Genomic DNA, 17,658 nt, shown 5'->3' with positions numbered 1-17,658 from the left:
CCCCTCGCGTCAGCCCTACAGATAAGGCAGGGCCATTTATTCCTGTCACATCGCATAAAAACAGCCATCAATTATAGACCCACTAGTGGAGTCCTGACCCCTCTATTACAGAGGCGAGAGGAGACTGATGAACAACCAGGGCTATGTCCGTGTTTCCTTCTCCAGCAGAAAGAAAAAAGGTAAAAAAACAACAGCAACAACAAGAAATGATTGATTTCCTCTGCTTGGCTATAATGTAAACTGGGTGCCCATAAATTAAATATGGTTTAGTTTACTGTGGGTGGGGATGTTGTGTGACAGATTAGACGAGGACTGGATTCGGAGGAGAAAGAGACAGATTTTTCTTGATTATGAAAACCCATTTAACCTTGAATCTTGAAGGCAGTCAAACACGGCTCCAAAAGCTCCAATAAGCTCGTCATCTTTGAACCCCTGCAGTTGGAAACCTTAGGGGAGCTGAACTGCATCGCACGTCTTCTGAAGCCGCAACTTAGCCCTACTTGATTGCTAATAAGCACAGGTGCGGTCAGATGATGGGCAAATGGTGAGTGGGGAGGAGAAGTAGTGAACAAAGCAACTTACCACTGAGGATGTCATTGCTGGTCCCCCAGAAATCTGCGACCTTGGACGGTCTGTTGTAAAACTCATCTCTATTAGCAGCCAAAATTAGCCTGAGGAGATGAAGTGGTTTGGTTACATTTACTTAGGCAATCATTTCTTACAGTACACGGTTTATATCCAAGTCTTCGTTTGCCCAGGATTTAGACATCTGACAATAGGATCAATGAGTTGCGAGACTGATAAGCAATCTTTAAGCCTTACTCGAGATGTCGAATAAGTTCGCCATCTTCCTGATGAGTATTTTGTTTCAAAGTAAACAGACAAAAGTAACAATAACACGATAAAAGTTGCCCGAAATCTTTATTCCTAACTCCTTTATCACTCTGACTGTAGATGGACAGGTTTTTATACCGTGTCTTTAATATGAAATTTGTTTTCCAAATCAAGTCAAACCTCCAAACAAAAAAAGCTGATTGAGAGATCTGCACACACACAAAAAAAAAACATCTAAATGAAAGTAGTTTCCTTTGAAGTAATGTAGGTTTGGAGTATATTTTGGGGATGACTCTCAGCTACTAAGATGTCAAAGCTGAGCTCAATATCTGTAAAAATGACTGAGCTATAGCCATTTGTGTGTCTCCTCCAGGTCGATTAGCTGCGGCAGCCATCTTGAATCAGGTTGACTCTAAACATTAGTTGTAGATGTGTACAATGATTACTTTTTGAGAGTTTCATGAAAGCTACAGATTGCAATATCATTAATACTGCTCAAAATGACTTCATAAAGTAAGACACAAAATCCAAACACTAACTTTTCTCATTTCGATGGTTATTGTGTTCCTTAAATTAAAAATTTCTGACCGGCTGCCAACTACTAGGTGCGTTTATTTACCTACAGGAACAGCAAAAGTGACTGAAAATAAATCAACAGTAGTAACGCCCACGTAAGAGCTGTTTGGAATGGAGAAGTCCGACAATTACGCTCAGATTTGTTGCGTAAAGTATGCAGATAAAGGTGCGTTGTTTACACTGAGTGCATGCCTGCATTTCAGAATTGCATATTAATACATCTGGAAAACTACTGAAGTAAAATCTATCAAACTGCACTAGTCCATAAAGTTCAAGGATAACCTTTTTTATGTGTGATTGCCTTTAAAATCCATTTAGCAGTTCATGAGATGTTTTTTGCTAACAAACACAGCCAAGGAGAAACCTAGACACGATCAATTACACGATCCCCTGCTGTTCAAGGCGGTGGGCAATAAATATTATTATTTAACTGAAAACTAAAGATCTTATGTGTGTATATGACCCTGTAAATGCCAGTCCTTTTAGATGACCACAGCTGTCTGAGAGCGTCTCATTGTCAAATAGAACCCACATATGAAGGGAGTTAAAGCAATGTGAACTCACAATTTGCAGGCAAATCATCTCACTTATATCTTTTTTTAAACGTGTGAATTACTGCTGCTTTAACCCAAATTATGGTTGCGACGGAGCAACAACACAAATACGTATTGCTCAAAAACTAGCGTGAAACAGCCCGAACAACAGAGTGACTCGGTTTGAAACAAATCCCCCTGAATGGGATGGACCCAGTCTGCCTGGCAGTTGAGCGCTGCGCTACGCTTTGACCCGTTTCGTCACTCAGAGGAAGTCGGAGTGCAGTCGTGCCATTATGTTCACGGCCAGCGAGCCTGCGCTGTGACCTGTGTGTAATGCAGCACCGGTCATTAGATCCTACGAGCTGAAACTGGCAGGTCACAGTAAGTAGTGCGATGAGGAAATGTTACATTTCATTGTGAGTTTTTTTATAATCTCATAGCACACATCGACTTAATCCAGCTCATTTAGAACATCCTGCATTTATTAAACTATTTTCTTGCCTGGAGGAAGAGGTAACCTCTACCATATGACTTTTTTTAAACAGTAAATTATATTTTGTTTCTTTCTGTATCTGCCACTACAACAGAATTAACCTTTATATGATTTAAATAACATATTGCTGCAAACAAGCAAGAAATGACTTCAATCGCTGCGCGTCCCTTCCGAGCTTTGTTGCGGTGACCATTCATTTTTCCAAGATGAGAGCCCCTGTAAAACGCAAACAAAAGAAAACCCAAACGGTCGTAATAAGGCTCAATTTCGGAGTATCAAAAGGCTAATGACAGCCTCTCTGCGTGGCGCTGCGCGAGCCACCACTGTTCCTGGAAACAAAGCCAGCCCTAATGATGGCGCGCAGAGAGGAGCATCTGCCATCGGATCCTACGGGGCAGATCCCATGCAAGCATCTCGATTCGCAGCGACAATCAGCCAGCTGTATCATGCGGGAGGTACGGCGAGAAGCAGAAAAGGATCAAAGCGAACCAGCATCCAACTAGGAATTTTTTTTTTTTTTTTCTTCTTCTTCTTCTTTCCCCACTCAACAAATAAAGCTTGTGCACTTCTATGAAACATGCCTTGCTGTTTTTGTAAGTCCTTGATGACTTGTGTTTGACTTGTGTGATAAAGAGCAAAAAGCATTCTGGGTTATAGTGTAATCCTTGGAAACTTACTGTAGATTTTCAGTCATTACAGAGGAAACTAAGTGACTTTGTCTATGGAGCACCAGCTAGCTAATAATGGCATTATTTCATTTTCAAACAAAGTGCAATGTATTCTTGGTCCTCGTGGGCCACCATCCTGCATGTTTTACTTGCTTCTCTGCTCCAACACAACTGATTTGAATCAATAGTTGATTAACAGGCTTCTGCAGAACATGAAGAGGTCATTTAACCACTGAATCAGGTGTGTTGGAGCAGAGAAACAAGTAAAACATGCAGGATAGTGGCTCTCGAGGACCAGGGTTGCCCACCTCTGATCTAGAGGACATCCAAATTTTCCTTTAAACAAACTAGATATGATTAAGACAGCGCCATGTAAACCCAAAGAAGTGTGTACGACAAGGTTGATTAAGATCAACATTCATTGTGTAGGAGGGTGCAACAGGAAGAGGGATGTAGGTTCATCAAAGACTGAAGGATTCATCCTCAGTAGCTAATAAATGTTGATTACACTCCAAAACGAGTCTTTTCCTTCTCTCGAGCTTGTGTCAGCTTGTGTTTACTTGTCTTCAAGCCGAGCAGTCTATCAGCAATCAGGGTACAACAGAGTGAACACCAAGTCCAGCAACAGCCAAACATGCTCGAACCATCATTCCTCCACTGCCGTGCCTGACAGTTGGTATGAGGTGTTTGCGTTTGTAGATTTTGGTCTCGATTGTCGAAAAGAACATTGTTTTTTTTTTTAACCTGGGATTTGTGTCATGAAAGGTACGATCTGATGAGGTGCCCGAGGCCGAGATCTTACACTGATACAACCATTTGCGTGCTATCTGGTTTAAATCGGTCCTCTGATGATGGCCGCTTCCTTTGACGTCACAACTGTTACTGATAAACATCGTGATCATTTCTTCAAAGCATATAATTTTTATTTTTTTTTAAGGCCATCTCAAACTCTGGTGGTGAGCACATGGGCCTCTCATGGGCCTTTCCTAATAAATACACAAGCTGGGTTTCACAGTTTCACTCCCCCTCACTCAGAAAAATGGGCTTTGTTTTTTTGCCATGACAGTTCATTCAAATACGACTCTGAACCTACACCCTGCTGCAAATCTTTTTTAAGAGAAGAGCGTTTCCACTGGTAACTCTTCTAAAAGATAAACGTCTTCAGTCTCTTTCTAAACTGCTCTGTCATGAGACCCCGCAGACTGTAGCTCTGGATTTTTTTTTTTGTTTTTTTAAAACTTCTTTAAGAACTGAACAATCTGACCTCAGGCTGAACTCGCTGGGATGATCGGCAACGGTGTTGAAAGTTTTCCACTTGTGAATAATCTTTCTCAACACAGAATTATGGATTTCAGAAAGCTTGGAAACGATCCTATAGTTTTTTTTCTCTAAATGAATGGAAGCAAAAACTACTTCTTTGACACTATTGGTGTTATAGTTGGCGTTGTGCAAGAACACGCACCTGAATGCTTCAGATAAAACTGATCAAACTTCTGTTTTTTTACAGATGTTCACGCTGGCTGATGACCAGTTAATCAAGAACATTTAATTAACAGCACTTGACTGCTAATTACACATTAATTCCTCAAACGAGTCCAGGATTTAATTTTATTAACTGGGTTCTTTATTTTTTTTATAATTTGCAGGAATTACATCAACATGTGGGTAATCAGAGAGTCATTTGAGCTGAATGTGAATCCATTTAACTCCTACAGATATATGCCTGTCCCCCTGGAGTATGAGCGTTTAATAATTGCACCTAACAAAACTTTAATTTTAGCTTTGTATATATATATATATATATATATATATATATATATATATATATATATATATATATATATATATATATATATATATAAATCTATGAATAACCATGTTTCCAGAACAAACAAATGCATTTAGGACACAATACAGTTCACCTTTCCCCAGGTGTAAGTCAGTACCCATAACCCACCTCTGCTGTGCTCTCCTTAGGCAGGGTCAGACCTGCAGGAGGAAGGACAGAGACGGACTACGGCCAGGCACAGAGCTGGCTCTCGACCTCTGGGGGATCATAATAAGCCGGGTCTCCGCATTACACAATGACCCCGCACTGACTGCTTTGTAGTACACCAATCTTTGCTGCCGACTGGAAGAAGGCACCATTTACTGCTAGATGGAGAGCCCGCGTCTCAACAAATAGGGTCTTGCTTTCCAAGCTGAACTCTGGGATGTTGCAGAATATACAATGGGAAAACGGCAGGATTGTTAAGAGTCAGGGATGAACTCGGGAGAGGGGGGGGGGAACGACGACAGTTCTGGAAATTTGTTCCTAAATGGACCAGACTGGGCACCCTGGTCCTCGAGGGCCACTATCCTGCATGTTTTACTTGTTTCTCTGCTCCAACACACCTGATTCAGTGGTTAAATCACCTCTTCATGTTCTGCAGAAGCCTGTTAATCACCCGTTGATTCAAATCAGGTGTGTTGGAGCAGAGAAACAAGTGAAACATGCAGGACAGTGGCCCTCGAGGACCAGGGATGCCTTCCCCTGCTCTAGACAAAGTTTTCGTTAGCTGGTCTGGGTTTTCAGAATACGATACATCTCCAACTTATCCACTGAAATACAATGTCTAAATCATAAACGAATAATCGCCTCAACGGGAGCCTTTGTGTAGAATTCGTCTAGAAATGACGGAGCAAACAGAGGCTAAAGCATTGCTGCTGCGATTTTAATTTGAACAGATCAATATGAAGAAAAAAAAAGTTATATCTGCCAATCTGTCAAACAATGCGCCACACACGTAGAATTAAAGGATCCTATGAAACACATGAAGATGAATACTAGTCAGGGAATGGTGGAGTTTATTACTAAGCAAAATAGGCAGCAGTTATTAGAGATAAAACAGGCTAATTTCAACCCAACAGTCGCTACAAAAGGCAGATATATGGTTGATTATTATGGTAGTTTTGTTCTCATCACATCCTACAAAAGAAGTCTCCTTCTGAGGTATAAAATAGCAAAAAAACCCTGCTTTTATTCTCAGTCAGACTGAGTTGCCTGGTCTTTTGATGCACACGGGCTCATTCTGGGGGTTTCTTGTTGTTCTGCTTCACAATGCCCGCTGCCCTGACCTCAGCCACCTCAGCTGCAGTACAGAGACCTATGAAATCTATTACGTGTCTTTTTCCCTCCCAAATTCTGTTTTTTTTTTCTTTTTCATTTTTATCTGTCTGACATCAATGTTTTATGATGTAACCACATGTGTTTCACCTAAAATGTTGAAAGCTTTATTAGGGGCCTAAAAACACCTGCCTCTACATGATTTATAAATGGAAATCATTCCAGTCTTTATTTTTTTTAATAGGAGTACCTCATGTGAGATTTAGGTGAGTTTTTTCTTTTGTAAAATAAAGAACTATAAACTTAAAAACCAAACTATATGTCATATCATATTATAATTATGTCTTTTTTGACTCACTGATGAAGATGAGGAGGAGGATGCAGTCTCTCCTATGTGTTGTTTTGTTGATAATGACTGAACAACTTTCAGTTTGACTGAGTCTTTAATCGTGTTCTGGCAAAGCATAATTATTTATTTTTTATTGTAGAATGTCTTAATCTTCACATATAACTGCAAAGTCCTTAATAAACTCCCATCTCACTTCTGCTGGTGTGTTTTTATGTGTTCAAGTCTGCTGAAGTGATAACCTAACTCCTCTCTTTTTTGATATGACTGATTGTTTGGGTTGTCATACATTATCGTGCGATTACAGTCAATAACGTGACAACAAAACTTACTGAGAACCTGTTCTTCCAAATCATAGATAGTGCTTTGAAATCACTCTGTTACGAACTCTGTGTCCAGTGTTGTGTTGTAATTTGAGGATGCCTGCAGTACATATCCTTGCCTCGACTTCTCTGTGACCCTGTGATCATGGCACATATCAGTCCTCTTCCTATATTTTAATCCTACATGGGTTGCTAGCACAGTTCTGTACCGCCCCACAAAAAAATTAAAAAAAATAAATCTCTCTCCTTTATTGGAGTTTGGTAGCAGGGATGTCAAGAATCACGTTTACTCCAAGAACAAACAGCAGCTAAACACGAGCTCATAGAGATGAACTACACAATGACTTTTACTCTTTCGCAAAGTTTAACAAAGCTCCACTGTTTTTTCTGGTAACCACTTGACAATTGATTTCCTGTACAGGAAGGGCTCTCATTCAAATGGACTAATAATACCTGGATGCCCCAAAGCAAAACGATTAATCCAACTAAATGCACGTGTGAAGTTCTGTGAGAGGCTTTGCTCTTTGACTTGTGGGAACAAAGAGGGAATGTTGAGATCTTTTAGTTTTGTTACAATTCTGCACATGAAGTTTTCACGTTTTGCTCTTCTTTTTTTTTTTGAGGGATGCTTGCTTGTTTATGTTCAAAGCTGCTACCTATTTGTTAAGTTTCCCCAAATCAACTGCATCCAAGCTCAGACCGCAGAGTGATTAAATCACATATCCTGCAAAGTCTGCATTCTGAACTCCATATTTTGGCACAGGACATATGTTGCAACATTTTTTTTCCTCTTTGCAAGCTTTAACTGACTAAAATTTCTGTCTTTGTAATTTTTTCTCAAAACTTCCATCAGACTATTTCACAATGCGCTTGGTTTCTTTGACCAATCATGTATTCAATGTGCCAAAAATCTTGGAGGCCTTCTTTTAAAGGTGATTATCTTTCAATGCTTACAATTTCTATCAACTATACTTTGCACCCCTTTAACTTAAAAACTCTAATATTACATTATTACCGCTTGCCAGTGAGGTGGCTGTAACAATAAGTTATTTTTCCAACTCAAACAAACTTAACATCTTTTACTGGCTGCCTGTTATGTTCTGGTTTGGTTTAAGAACTGTACACGGAGACAAGAGGAACGATTTTCTTAAAAGCACACTATGGATTTACTAATAGGTCTATAATGTACTTTTAATTAATGTGCCACAGCATTTAGTTGTATTAAAAGATTACTTTCCTTTAAAAGATATAACTATGGTCTAACCTTTGGTTGTTTATTGGGAGACTTAAGCTTTATTGCTTTCATGGTTCTCCCTAAAATATAATTTTATGAACGTTATCAGATATGCCAGAGATTTGTTACTCTCTGTGTTCCTTTTAGTTTCATTATCTGTACAATTTTCTCAGTCATTTCCAACAAGTTTGCTTCTAAGTGCCCTTGTTTTCAACCAAGCGTTGATTGCCTTACCTGTAGGCATTTTTGGATGCAGGCCTGGGGTCAAACTTAAAGAAGATAATACACATGGATGTACTGGAAACAGACTACAGCGTGGTCTTGGTCCACATCTGCCTTCAAATATAGGCCATATCTAAGGCACAAGAAGGAAAGACAAGTTATTATCTGTGTTTAGAGTTTAAAAAGTGTAATACAGGGGGTTTGGAAGAGCACAAATTGCAGAAAAACAAATTTTACAATTTTTACAGCACAGTTTTTTGTGTACACTTGACTGTAAGATATAAATGAACAGTGTAAATGTGTTTGTGTGACCCTGGCCTTGAAATATGACTAATACTCTGAAAGATTATTTACACACATACCATCGCTGGTTCCACTCCAAAAACTTCAAATTGTAGTGGAACCTGACTGCACATTAATTCAAGATATAAAACGCCATGATTATGTGCTCAACAGGCCACTAATCACCTGTAACGACCTACCTGCTTGCTACTACTGGATAGGTCACTGGAGGTTGAATCAAATCATTCAAGATAATGGCATCTTGTGGAAGTCTACTATTTTCTAGAGTTCTGCTAAAAGCTGAACAAGTAACCCTAGAATAATCAGTCGATTATGCGGTAGTGACAACAAACCTGCTTTCCCTACTCAACCTGAGTAACTCACCCCAAATGCTAGCTAACATTACAGACACGATAGCATACTTACAAGTGACAGAGAAAAATCCAACGAAGTTTAGCTAGCTACTCGAACTTAGCGACACAGAAGTATACACAGTATTATTGTTTGGCTGCGTTTCCCAGCTGTTTTATACTCTATTTACCGCAAAGTAGCCTACTAGTTGTACTCACCGCCCATTTACTCTAGTTGTTGTCACTAAAAGGAAGCGCTTACAAACTGTTACCTCGATTTGTCCTTTCGCTCGTGTCGCCCGCTTCACGAGCCTGCGATTTATTTTTGAGTTGCCATTAACCCCGCCCACATTGGCACACTGAACGCATAAACCGAGCGCACGTTCAACAGGGCTCAAAGGTTTGACGCGATTGGCTACCGAACCACGGAAATCCCAAGTCAGATGCGTAAATGGGAATGGTACAACTTCCGGTTCTTCAAAATAAAAGCCCGCCGTTATGAACAAGTTGTGAAAAAAATACGATAACATGACGGTGAAAATTAATAACGACGGGGCAAAAATAAACAATGAACAAACGCTAACTATTACCGAGGAAAAACTCATTAGGATACACCGTGTTCTGTTTAATTCAAATATAATTTTTTTTTTTAAATCACTGATTGAGATAAAGTGAAATATATATATATATATATATATATATATATATATATATATATATATATATTTATTTACAGGAATAGTTAACATGTCTTCAAAAAAAATGCCACTAAAAAAATGCTGTATTGTAAATGTAAGTGGTGGTGGGGCGGAGACACTTGCCGTGACCGACAGCATCCAGCACTTTGGTTGATGAAGAGGGATAAAGGCTGCCCTGCTTCCCATTCAACACAACGTCGCGGCTGCTGCGTGGCTATTAACAACACCAGCTCCCAAAGCAACTTTCACACCGGCGAAGTTTGTTCGGCTTTCGCATGTGGCACCCGACCGAGGAGTCAACTCGAAGCCGGCAAGCGCATTCGGACATTTCTAAGGTCGTGGAGAGTCGCGGGCTGACCCCCCGTAGCGGCCAAGTTGCGTCCGAAAACAACGGCGTTCACCCGAGAGGCTCGGACTACCGCTCCTCACAGGGCAGAGACACGCTCCGTCTGCGAGGACGGCGATGACCAGAGGACACTGAGGTACCTCAAATACAGCTTCGGCTCCGCACGCCGCTCTTTTAAAGGGGGGCTTCGAGTGCCAAGTTTTAGCTTTGTGCTACTGCTCGGCAGGAGGTGGGTGTGACAGAAAATTGAATGGAAACCACGTTAAAAAACGGCTCTCGGAGAAAATAACTGATAAAATGTATTATTGTGTGACGCGCAGACCCGCTCTGTGGACCACACTTTACCATTTGAGTGTTTCGCTCCACTGAACACGTTTGTAACACGGGTTATCTGTTGTTTTTGTCGCTCCGGACCGTCTTTGCTAATGAACGATGTGGCGAGCGCGAGCCGCTCGGAGCTGTCAATCATCCTTCTACTAGCCCGTTGTTTTCGCCCCTCCTGTTAGTGAGTGAGTTACCATGGAGAGGCTTCCGGTTTCCCTCCTGTAATGACCTTATTTGGAGAAGGGGCCGCTTTCACGCGGCCTGATTGATGGAGTTGTTTTGTTAATACTGCTGTAGTACTCACGTCCCCACCACCCCACTCCACCCCCTGTGTGAGTAAACGGTTGAATGAGCAAAAAGCTTTAAAACAACTATTTGCCCAGAGACCCCTGATGAAGTTGTCAGTAAACCTTGATTGGTCCTGGTCAGCCTTTTTCACACCCCGCCAGCCTCTAATGGCCTCGGGATGTGGCAAGATGCAATTAAAGCAATTAACTGCGAGCATGTGCAATCAGTTTGCATCTGCTTGTTGCATTTGAAAACACACCATGCACGAGCTCTGGGACTCTAAATTGAGCAGTAAGAAGCTTACAAAACAATGTTATTTATGTCTGTTTTTTTTCTATGTTTTGACATGTTGGAATTTAATCCAATTTGCTCTAAAATGGTGTATGATGAGATGTAAAATATAACTGGAATTTGCAGATGTGAAGCATGTCCACCAATATGCATAGCAGGCAATCAGATGCCATTTTGGATGACTGATGTGAAGAGTGGAACAATATAAATCTTTAACAGTAGATGCACAGTTTTTCCATTCATCCATCCATCCATCCATCCATCCATCCATACATACATACATCCATCCATCCATCCATCTTTCTTCACCTGCTCTTTCTGTTCCGGGTCGCGGGGCAGATGTACATTTTGTAAAATCGAAAATCAGTTGATCAGACTTTGGAGTATTTTTGAAAAACATTCCAACGAGTGAATTTAAGCATTATTGTTGAATTATTTCCAGTGCCTATTTACTCCTGTCAGGAAGTTGTTTCTTGATTATTTAGTAGATCATACCAAAAATGAGTGTTGATTCTTTTCCTACGCTTGGCCCCTCCTCAGATGCTTCTATGTTAATACATTCGCAATTTAACAGAACACATTTTTGGCTCATTTGCAGTCAGGAAGTAGATCGTTTTGAACACAAAATATTTGCAGAGCCGGCATGAGCCGACTCTCTACGACTGTGCTGAAAATTGAGAAATGCTCAGTAACCTGAGGTAAACAACATGAGTAAAGATGAATACTGATGTTAAAAAAAAACACTCCTGTTGTTTGTTTCACACTTTATTTGTGATGGTTTCTGAGTAAAGCAATCTGACACTAAAATAATCTCCATCCATTCATCTATCCATCCAATTTTCCGGAAGCATCAAACATGGTACAAGGAAGACGTGATTCAATTTCAGTGGTGATCTGGTCAAAGGTCAAGGTCACAGATGAGCTCATGCTCTAACTCTGCAGCTGGATAATAGGAATTTTAAACTCCACAGCTGGACACCTCATGGGTCAAAGGTCAAAGGTCACAGGTAACCCCTGTGTTAAAAACCTCTCTGCTCCTACATGTGACCCATTTGTTTCCTCCACTAAGAAAGATCTGTTTCTGGTTTTGTCCATTGGTTTGTTTGTCTGTCTGTTAGCAAAGATCAGGTAAAAACTAATGAACAGGTTTGGAGGAAATCTTCAGGAAATGTTGAAGTTGTTACAAAAAACCAATTGATTACATTTAGGTGGTGATCCAGATTATGATCCGGATTGCACTTTTTTTTTTAATCACGCTGTGGCCTTGGTGGAGGTTTGAGCTCTCTGAGGGCTTCTAGTTGTTTTTATTGATTGGGCACCAGCTTCTACTTCACAAATGTCTATGTACACAAAAGAAAAATGAACAAGGGGAAGAAAAAAATGCTTAATGCAGGGGCGTCTCTAGAAAGTTTTCAAAGTGATATCTAGATGAGTGGCACACCAAAACCAAGAGCCTTGACAGCCTTTAGGGTTTTTTTTAATGCTGTTGACATAAATACTGTAGGCTTTATGGGAGTAAATGAATCATCTTATGATAAAAGTTTACTTTGCTTTTTTATATTTTAAAGTTAAAAATACTAATTAAGGCCAGCACAATGAAGCTTGTGAAAGTTTGTTGTGTTTTTAAGAGCTGTTTGTGATTAAAATCACCTTTAAGTGATTTCAGTAAAAGACAACAACCTAAAGGTTTAATAAAAAGGACTGTTTAAGTGAGATGTGGCTAAAGTTGTAGATTATTTAGTTTAATCCAGCTTGATTGAACAGGGACCGTTGTCATGAGAACTGCAGTGAACTGGACAAAGATAAAGGTGATAAGGCACAAGAGGCCGTGGTGAAAATATCCAGATTTATTGAACTTGGTATGAACTGAGGCAGGGAGACGCATTATATGAAAGGACCTGGCAGTGAATGAGGAGAAAGCGGGAGAATAAATGTTGACATAATCAAAACCAAGAAGAAGTGTCCTGACTGTTAAAGTTCAGACGAGTGAGAAAAGCTGAACACAAGGAACTAAAAACCTAACACAAAAACAATCATAAACCGATTGTTCTACATCTTATTGTGACAGCTGGAGTGGATATAAGACCTCTACACAATGCCCCCTGGTTAGGCTAAAACAAAAAGCTAAATTTCTAAAATAAATTTAAATGATAGAGCAATGATGTAAAATACTCACACACGTTGTCTCTCTGTCGTGACTCATGAGATTTAAGAGAAAAGAGCTTGTCCTATAACTCAAGGTGCCTCTGTGTGCGCATATTCACTTCCCTAAAAAAATGCTTTAAAGTCAGTTTACTGACTGTACACCTAATGTTTGTTTCACCCTTTGATGGACCTTTTAAACTAAGCTTTAAATTAAGTTTTGAGGCTTTTTTTCTCTTTTTTTTGAGGGAATCATTTGTCAGGATAATTGCATTTCAAGCTCTGAGTCATTCTGATTTTTATTCTTATTTGTTCTAGTACGTTGATTCAGTGCACACACGGACATGGTCGTGGGAACATTTGTAGTTTTTTGATGGATAGAGCAGAAAAGAAAGTCGCAACTGCCCCTTTGCTTGACATGTGGTCCGTAGAAATGGTGCACACCTGGCGTGCGGGGCCTACAATAATGCCTTTTAAATATAATCATCCCAACGTAGATCCCCATAAATGTTCTGCAGTCGAAGGTAATGTTATGTTAATCTCTTTAGCGCTACACTCATCTCAGTATAGTTTTATGGCCAGGGTAGCATTTCATTACTGAATGGTTATTACAGAGCAGCTGCACTGTTCTATTGATTGCATTGTGTTTGTGGAGAAATGATAAACTTCACGTCCTTCAGTGCCTGATGCACTTAGGGGTTTTAACAATGTATGCAGTACGTTAGGACTAATTCACATCGAGAGCTAATATAAGTAAAACTATCTTAGTGAAAATAAATCGTTCAATTAGACGTATACAGGCTGTGGGTTTGCTGTGTATACATAGAGCCTGAGCTGCGTGGATTTTTCTTCTTTTGCTTCTTTTTGTTTTATTTTTTATTTTTTTCCCTGACTGAAGCAATGCACGGTAGAGGGCGGTGATGTAGGGGGGGGGGTAAAAGCCAGGTCCGGCTCAGTGTGAATGGTTCTTTGTGGGACAAACACCTGCAGCGCTCTGCCTCCTGCTCTGTAAGCAATTAGCATTCACCTCCAACCTCCCCGGCCTTCCCACTCTCCTGTCCGCTGGCCACCTCCGTTGACTTGGCACCTGCTCCTCGTCGCTCGCCCTGCGAAGGCCATAGCTCACGTCTTTGTCTGGATAGAGTCGGCACGGTGTGAATGCAGATTTGTGCTGGAGTCGGATGTATAAACTTGCCTCAGGTGAAATGATTCTGTAAGGGCGATAATGTTACTGCTCATGTCTGCGTGTATGTTTGTCTCCTGTTTTAGCTAAACATCTCACGCACCACTGGACGGATTTTATTGAAACTCTCAGAAAGGGATCGTTGGGTGAACGTCTACCATTCATTACCTTCTAGAGTCACCGCAATTCGAGATGGGCACCACATCCAACAGACCTTTTGGAAACAGAAAAAAGGCTTCAACTCAGATGATTTTATAAATATTGAGCAAAAATGTGGTGTGGCAGTAGCTGAGAGTCATTTGCAACGCATGCCCTGAGCTCAACACATAGCACACCATCTATGCCTAAAACTTTAGTGTTAACTGTTGGCATCGAGCCAGTCTGTCTGTTAGCAAATCATCTCATGAACAAGTGGGCAGATTTGAATAAAACTCTCAGAAAAGAATCATTGGATGCACATTTAAAACCGATTAACTTGCGTAGTCCCTAAAATTTAAGATGGCCGCCGCAGCTAATCAACCTCAGCAAACGCATAAATGGCTATAACGCAGTCAAAATTTCCAATAATTCGCTAAAACATGATGTAGTAGTAGCTGAGCATCATTCCTACGACATACAGCACTCCCCGATCTAACACATCACATGAGATTTCACAAAGTTGGATGAGATTGTTCATATCATTGACAAGGTTTGAGCAAAACAGCTGTAACTCTGTCCCTTCTTATCATAAGATGATCTTAGTTTGAAACGACGGTGATATGCATTCCCTGAGAGAATGCCATGTCTTTTAATTTATTAGAATAAATTGATTGATTAGATTTTTCAGAAAGCCAAAACTGTAACTGAAGACAGTGTACCCACTGAGACCAAAACCACCTCCACGACAGGACCGGACAGCCTGGCTTTTCTTATGTGAGCAACAAACTGAAGCAATGACGCATTTGCAGAGCAGGTTTGTCCTTGTTGGATGTCAAACTGCGTTGTTACTTTCTTCTAAACATGCTTTTTATAGCATTTTTTTTAGATTACATTTAGGTGATTCATTTGAGCACGTGAGTTTTACTGTACAGCCCAAAACTGATTTCTACAAACATATATTAATAATAGATGGTTTGTCAAGTCAAACGTCCTATTATTAATTGAAGTTTGTTGTGCCTTTGTTAACTCCAGCACATCTTTGTTAATGCTGGCGAGAGTACTGTTAAGCCACGCTCTGTTGCTATTATTATACATCATATTCTCAGTGGGATTATGGTTTTGTCTGTGTGTTGTCGTGTCCTTAAAGCACAGGGTCAGCGCAGCCAGCCCTCCTCCACCAAACACATTATGACGCTTGCATTAAAATTGGTTTTAAATCAGATTTTCTCGGCATCATCCCCTCCTGCCCAGTTGTTAGGACCTCTGTCGGCGTTGTTATTAGAATATCAACCAGCCTGAGCTCTGGAACATGCAGACTCGCTGATAATCCACTCCCCTTTTTTTCTTCGTGCACTCCCCGTGTCAGCCTCCGTATTAAGGGACAGCTCTGATTGAATTCCTCTTCCGTATTTCCCCACACCTCCAAACCTGCTCCTCCTTCATACCCCGCTCTCCCTTCATTCTGGGTGGATGGAAATGGCTTTGCATCTCCGAGTTCACGCGCCCAAACCCACACGCAGACCCTTCAAACACGAATCCAAACTGAACATTCCTGCTGAGTGGGTTGTAATTGGGCATCTATCAGTTTGTTCTTGACTGAGATGCAGGCCAAACCGGAACCATGTCCACACTCTGCCCCATGCCTCTCTGCTCCCCTCCCCAGACTATGGGTCTGAGTGCCACAGAAGGATTAGCTCCACCCTCTACATTCTGCTGTGCCTTGATTATGTCCAGGGATAAGAGCTGCTTAATTGTAATCACTGGAGCTGCCTTGAGCAGTGTAAACAGACGAGCACAGATCGGCCCAATATAACAGAGGCACAATATACTGCACAACATTAAGAAAAAAACTACCAATATTTCTGTTCAAACACTTTAGCATGACTACATTATGTACATCCCCTCAAAGTCTGTTAAGATTTAGTTACATTAATATGTTTAGGCTTGTCTTGGGCTTTGGGAATGTTAGTGAGATAAGGCTTGCGTCTGAGGACATGGTCCTCTACTGGAAAAGGGTTGAGCACAAAGTCCAAGATGGACCCAAGTGAAGGTCCAAGTAGCTTGTTCTTGAGTGAAGGTAGAACTGAGATGATGGCATCTGCAGTGATGTAGGCGCTGTAACAATCAATGCATCACTTGAGGTGGTCAAGGGCATCTTCTAAGGATGCTTTTCGGACACTTTCCCAGAGAGGTGTTTCAGACACGTGCCATCGAGAGGAGACCTTGGGACAGACCCAGGACTCACTGGAAAAATTGTACCTCACAGCTGGCCAGGCAACACCTTGGAGTCCCTCTGTAACTGGGGAGAGGGAGGTCTAGGGATCTCTGCTTAAGCTGTTGCCACTGTGACCTGATCTCTAATAAGCAGCAGAAGACACACCAAATGTATATATGGATGTATGGACGGATGGACAGATAGATTAGTCCTATATGTATTCACCAATTAGAGCCAATATTTTGTAACGCATCTCATTTGCAAGTATTTCGGCACAGCATCGTGACTATACATTCAAAGTTAAACAAGTATTCCCTAAAAACTCACTTTAATATTATTGTTATAAACATTGTGTTAATTAAAGTTAGGAAATCGCATGGAAATTGCCCAAAACCTTGTGCACATTTAGATAAATTACATTTCAGTTATCCTATCTTCTTGATTTGGAATTATTACCAAAATCATCCCCTGCACAGTAATCTATTCGCAGCTCATGAGAGACGTTGACCCTGTTTGAATGGGAATGTGCTGCAGTGATTGACTGACAACGACAATATTTAGAGGACTGGAACTGAAAGGCTAGTTCTTTGCCTAAGAGTGGCTCAGCAATGAGAATTTTTTTTTTTTTTTTTTTTTGCTGTATGTATTGATGCCATATTTGGTCAGCTTATACAATATGTCAGTGGTTTTAGTTTTTTAGGTTTCTGATCTCTCTCTCTTTCTCTCTCTTGTTTCATAATTGGAAATCTTCATTTGCTAACGGTTTTCGAGGTGACAGTTTTATGGCTTTGTTGCAATTTGATGTTTGTGTTGGAGCTTGAAAGTGTGAAGTGGAGTTGGCACATTATCAAATGGTTTCCTGCTCCAAAGTGGGAATAAAGCGCCTCAGTGGTACGTACAAATTTGTCTACTTTGGGGGGAAATAATTGCCTCACAGAAAAGTGCTGAAAGAACTTGATTAGAGAGCACAATTTTCTTTTACATCTATTTCTCTGCAGCATATGGAGGGAGATTCTCTACCAACTCCTACCATTTGGAAAGCAGTACAGTGTAATATTATGTC

The 17,658-nt window shown here is 40.6% G+C and overlaps 2 protein-coding genes across 13 annotated transcripts in view; one reads left to right on the top strand and one right to left on the bottom strand.

The window, feature by feature from the left end:
- Window positions 1–9,381, bottom strand: part of tango2 (transport and golgi organization 2 homolog (Drosophila)) — a 19,262-nt gene extending 9,881 nt beyond the window's left edge. The window contains exons 1-3 of one of the 3 annotated variants that reach the window (XM_017414714.3): window positions 9,243–9,381; window positions 8,351–8,471; window positions 583–671 (exon numbers count right to left, since the gene is read on the bottom strand). In XM_017414714.3, the coding sequence (XP_017270203.1) occupies window positions 583–671; window positions 8,351–8,406 (145 nt within the window). In that variant the 5' untranslated portion in view covers window positions 8,407–8,471; window positions 9,243–9,381. Of the gene's footprint in view, window positions 1–582; window positions 672–8,350; window positions 8,472–9,046 lie in introns of all 3 variants that reach the window. The other 2 variants (XM_017414713.3, XM_017414712.3) reach the window with 2 other exon arrangements.
- Window positions 9,382–9,828: 447 nt separating this feature from the next.
- arvcfb (ARVCF delta catenin family member b) overlaps window positions 9,829–17,658 on the top strand; it is a 233,709-nt gene continuing 225,879 nt past the window's right edge. For 4 of the 10 annotated variants that reach the window (XM_017414612.3, XM_017414611.3, XM_017414614.3 and 1 more), the window contains exon 1: window positions 9,830–10,150. The gene's annotated coding sequence lies outside the window, so the exon portion shown is untranslated. Of the gene's footprint in view, window positions 10,244–17,658 lie in introns of all 10 variants that reach the window. The other 6 variants (XM_017414607.3, XM_017414609.3, XM_017414605.3 and 3 more) reach the window with 4 other exon arrangements.

The sequence above is a fragment of the Kryptolebias marmoratus genome, linkage group LG1 (genome assembly GCF_001649575.2).
Source record: "Kryptolebias marmoratus isolate JLee-2015 linkage group LG1, ASM164957v2, whole genome shotgun sequence".
NCBI classification, from domain to species: domain Eukaryota; kingdom Metazoa; phylum Chordata; class Actinopteri; order Cyprinodontiformes; family Rivulidae; genus Kryptolebias; species Kryptolebias marmoratus.
Note: the sequence above shows the minus strand (reverse complement) of the source record. Positions and strands in the feature narration are given on the sequence as shown.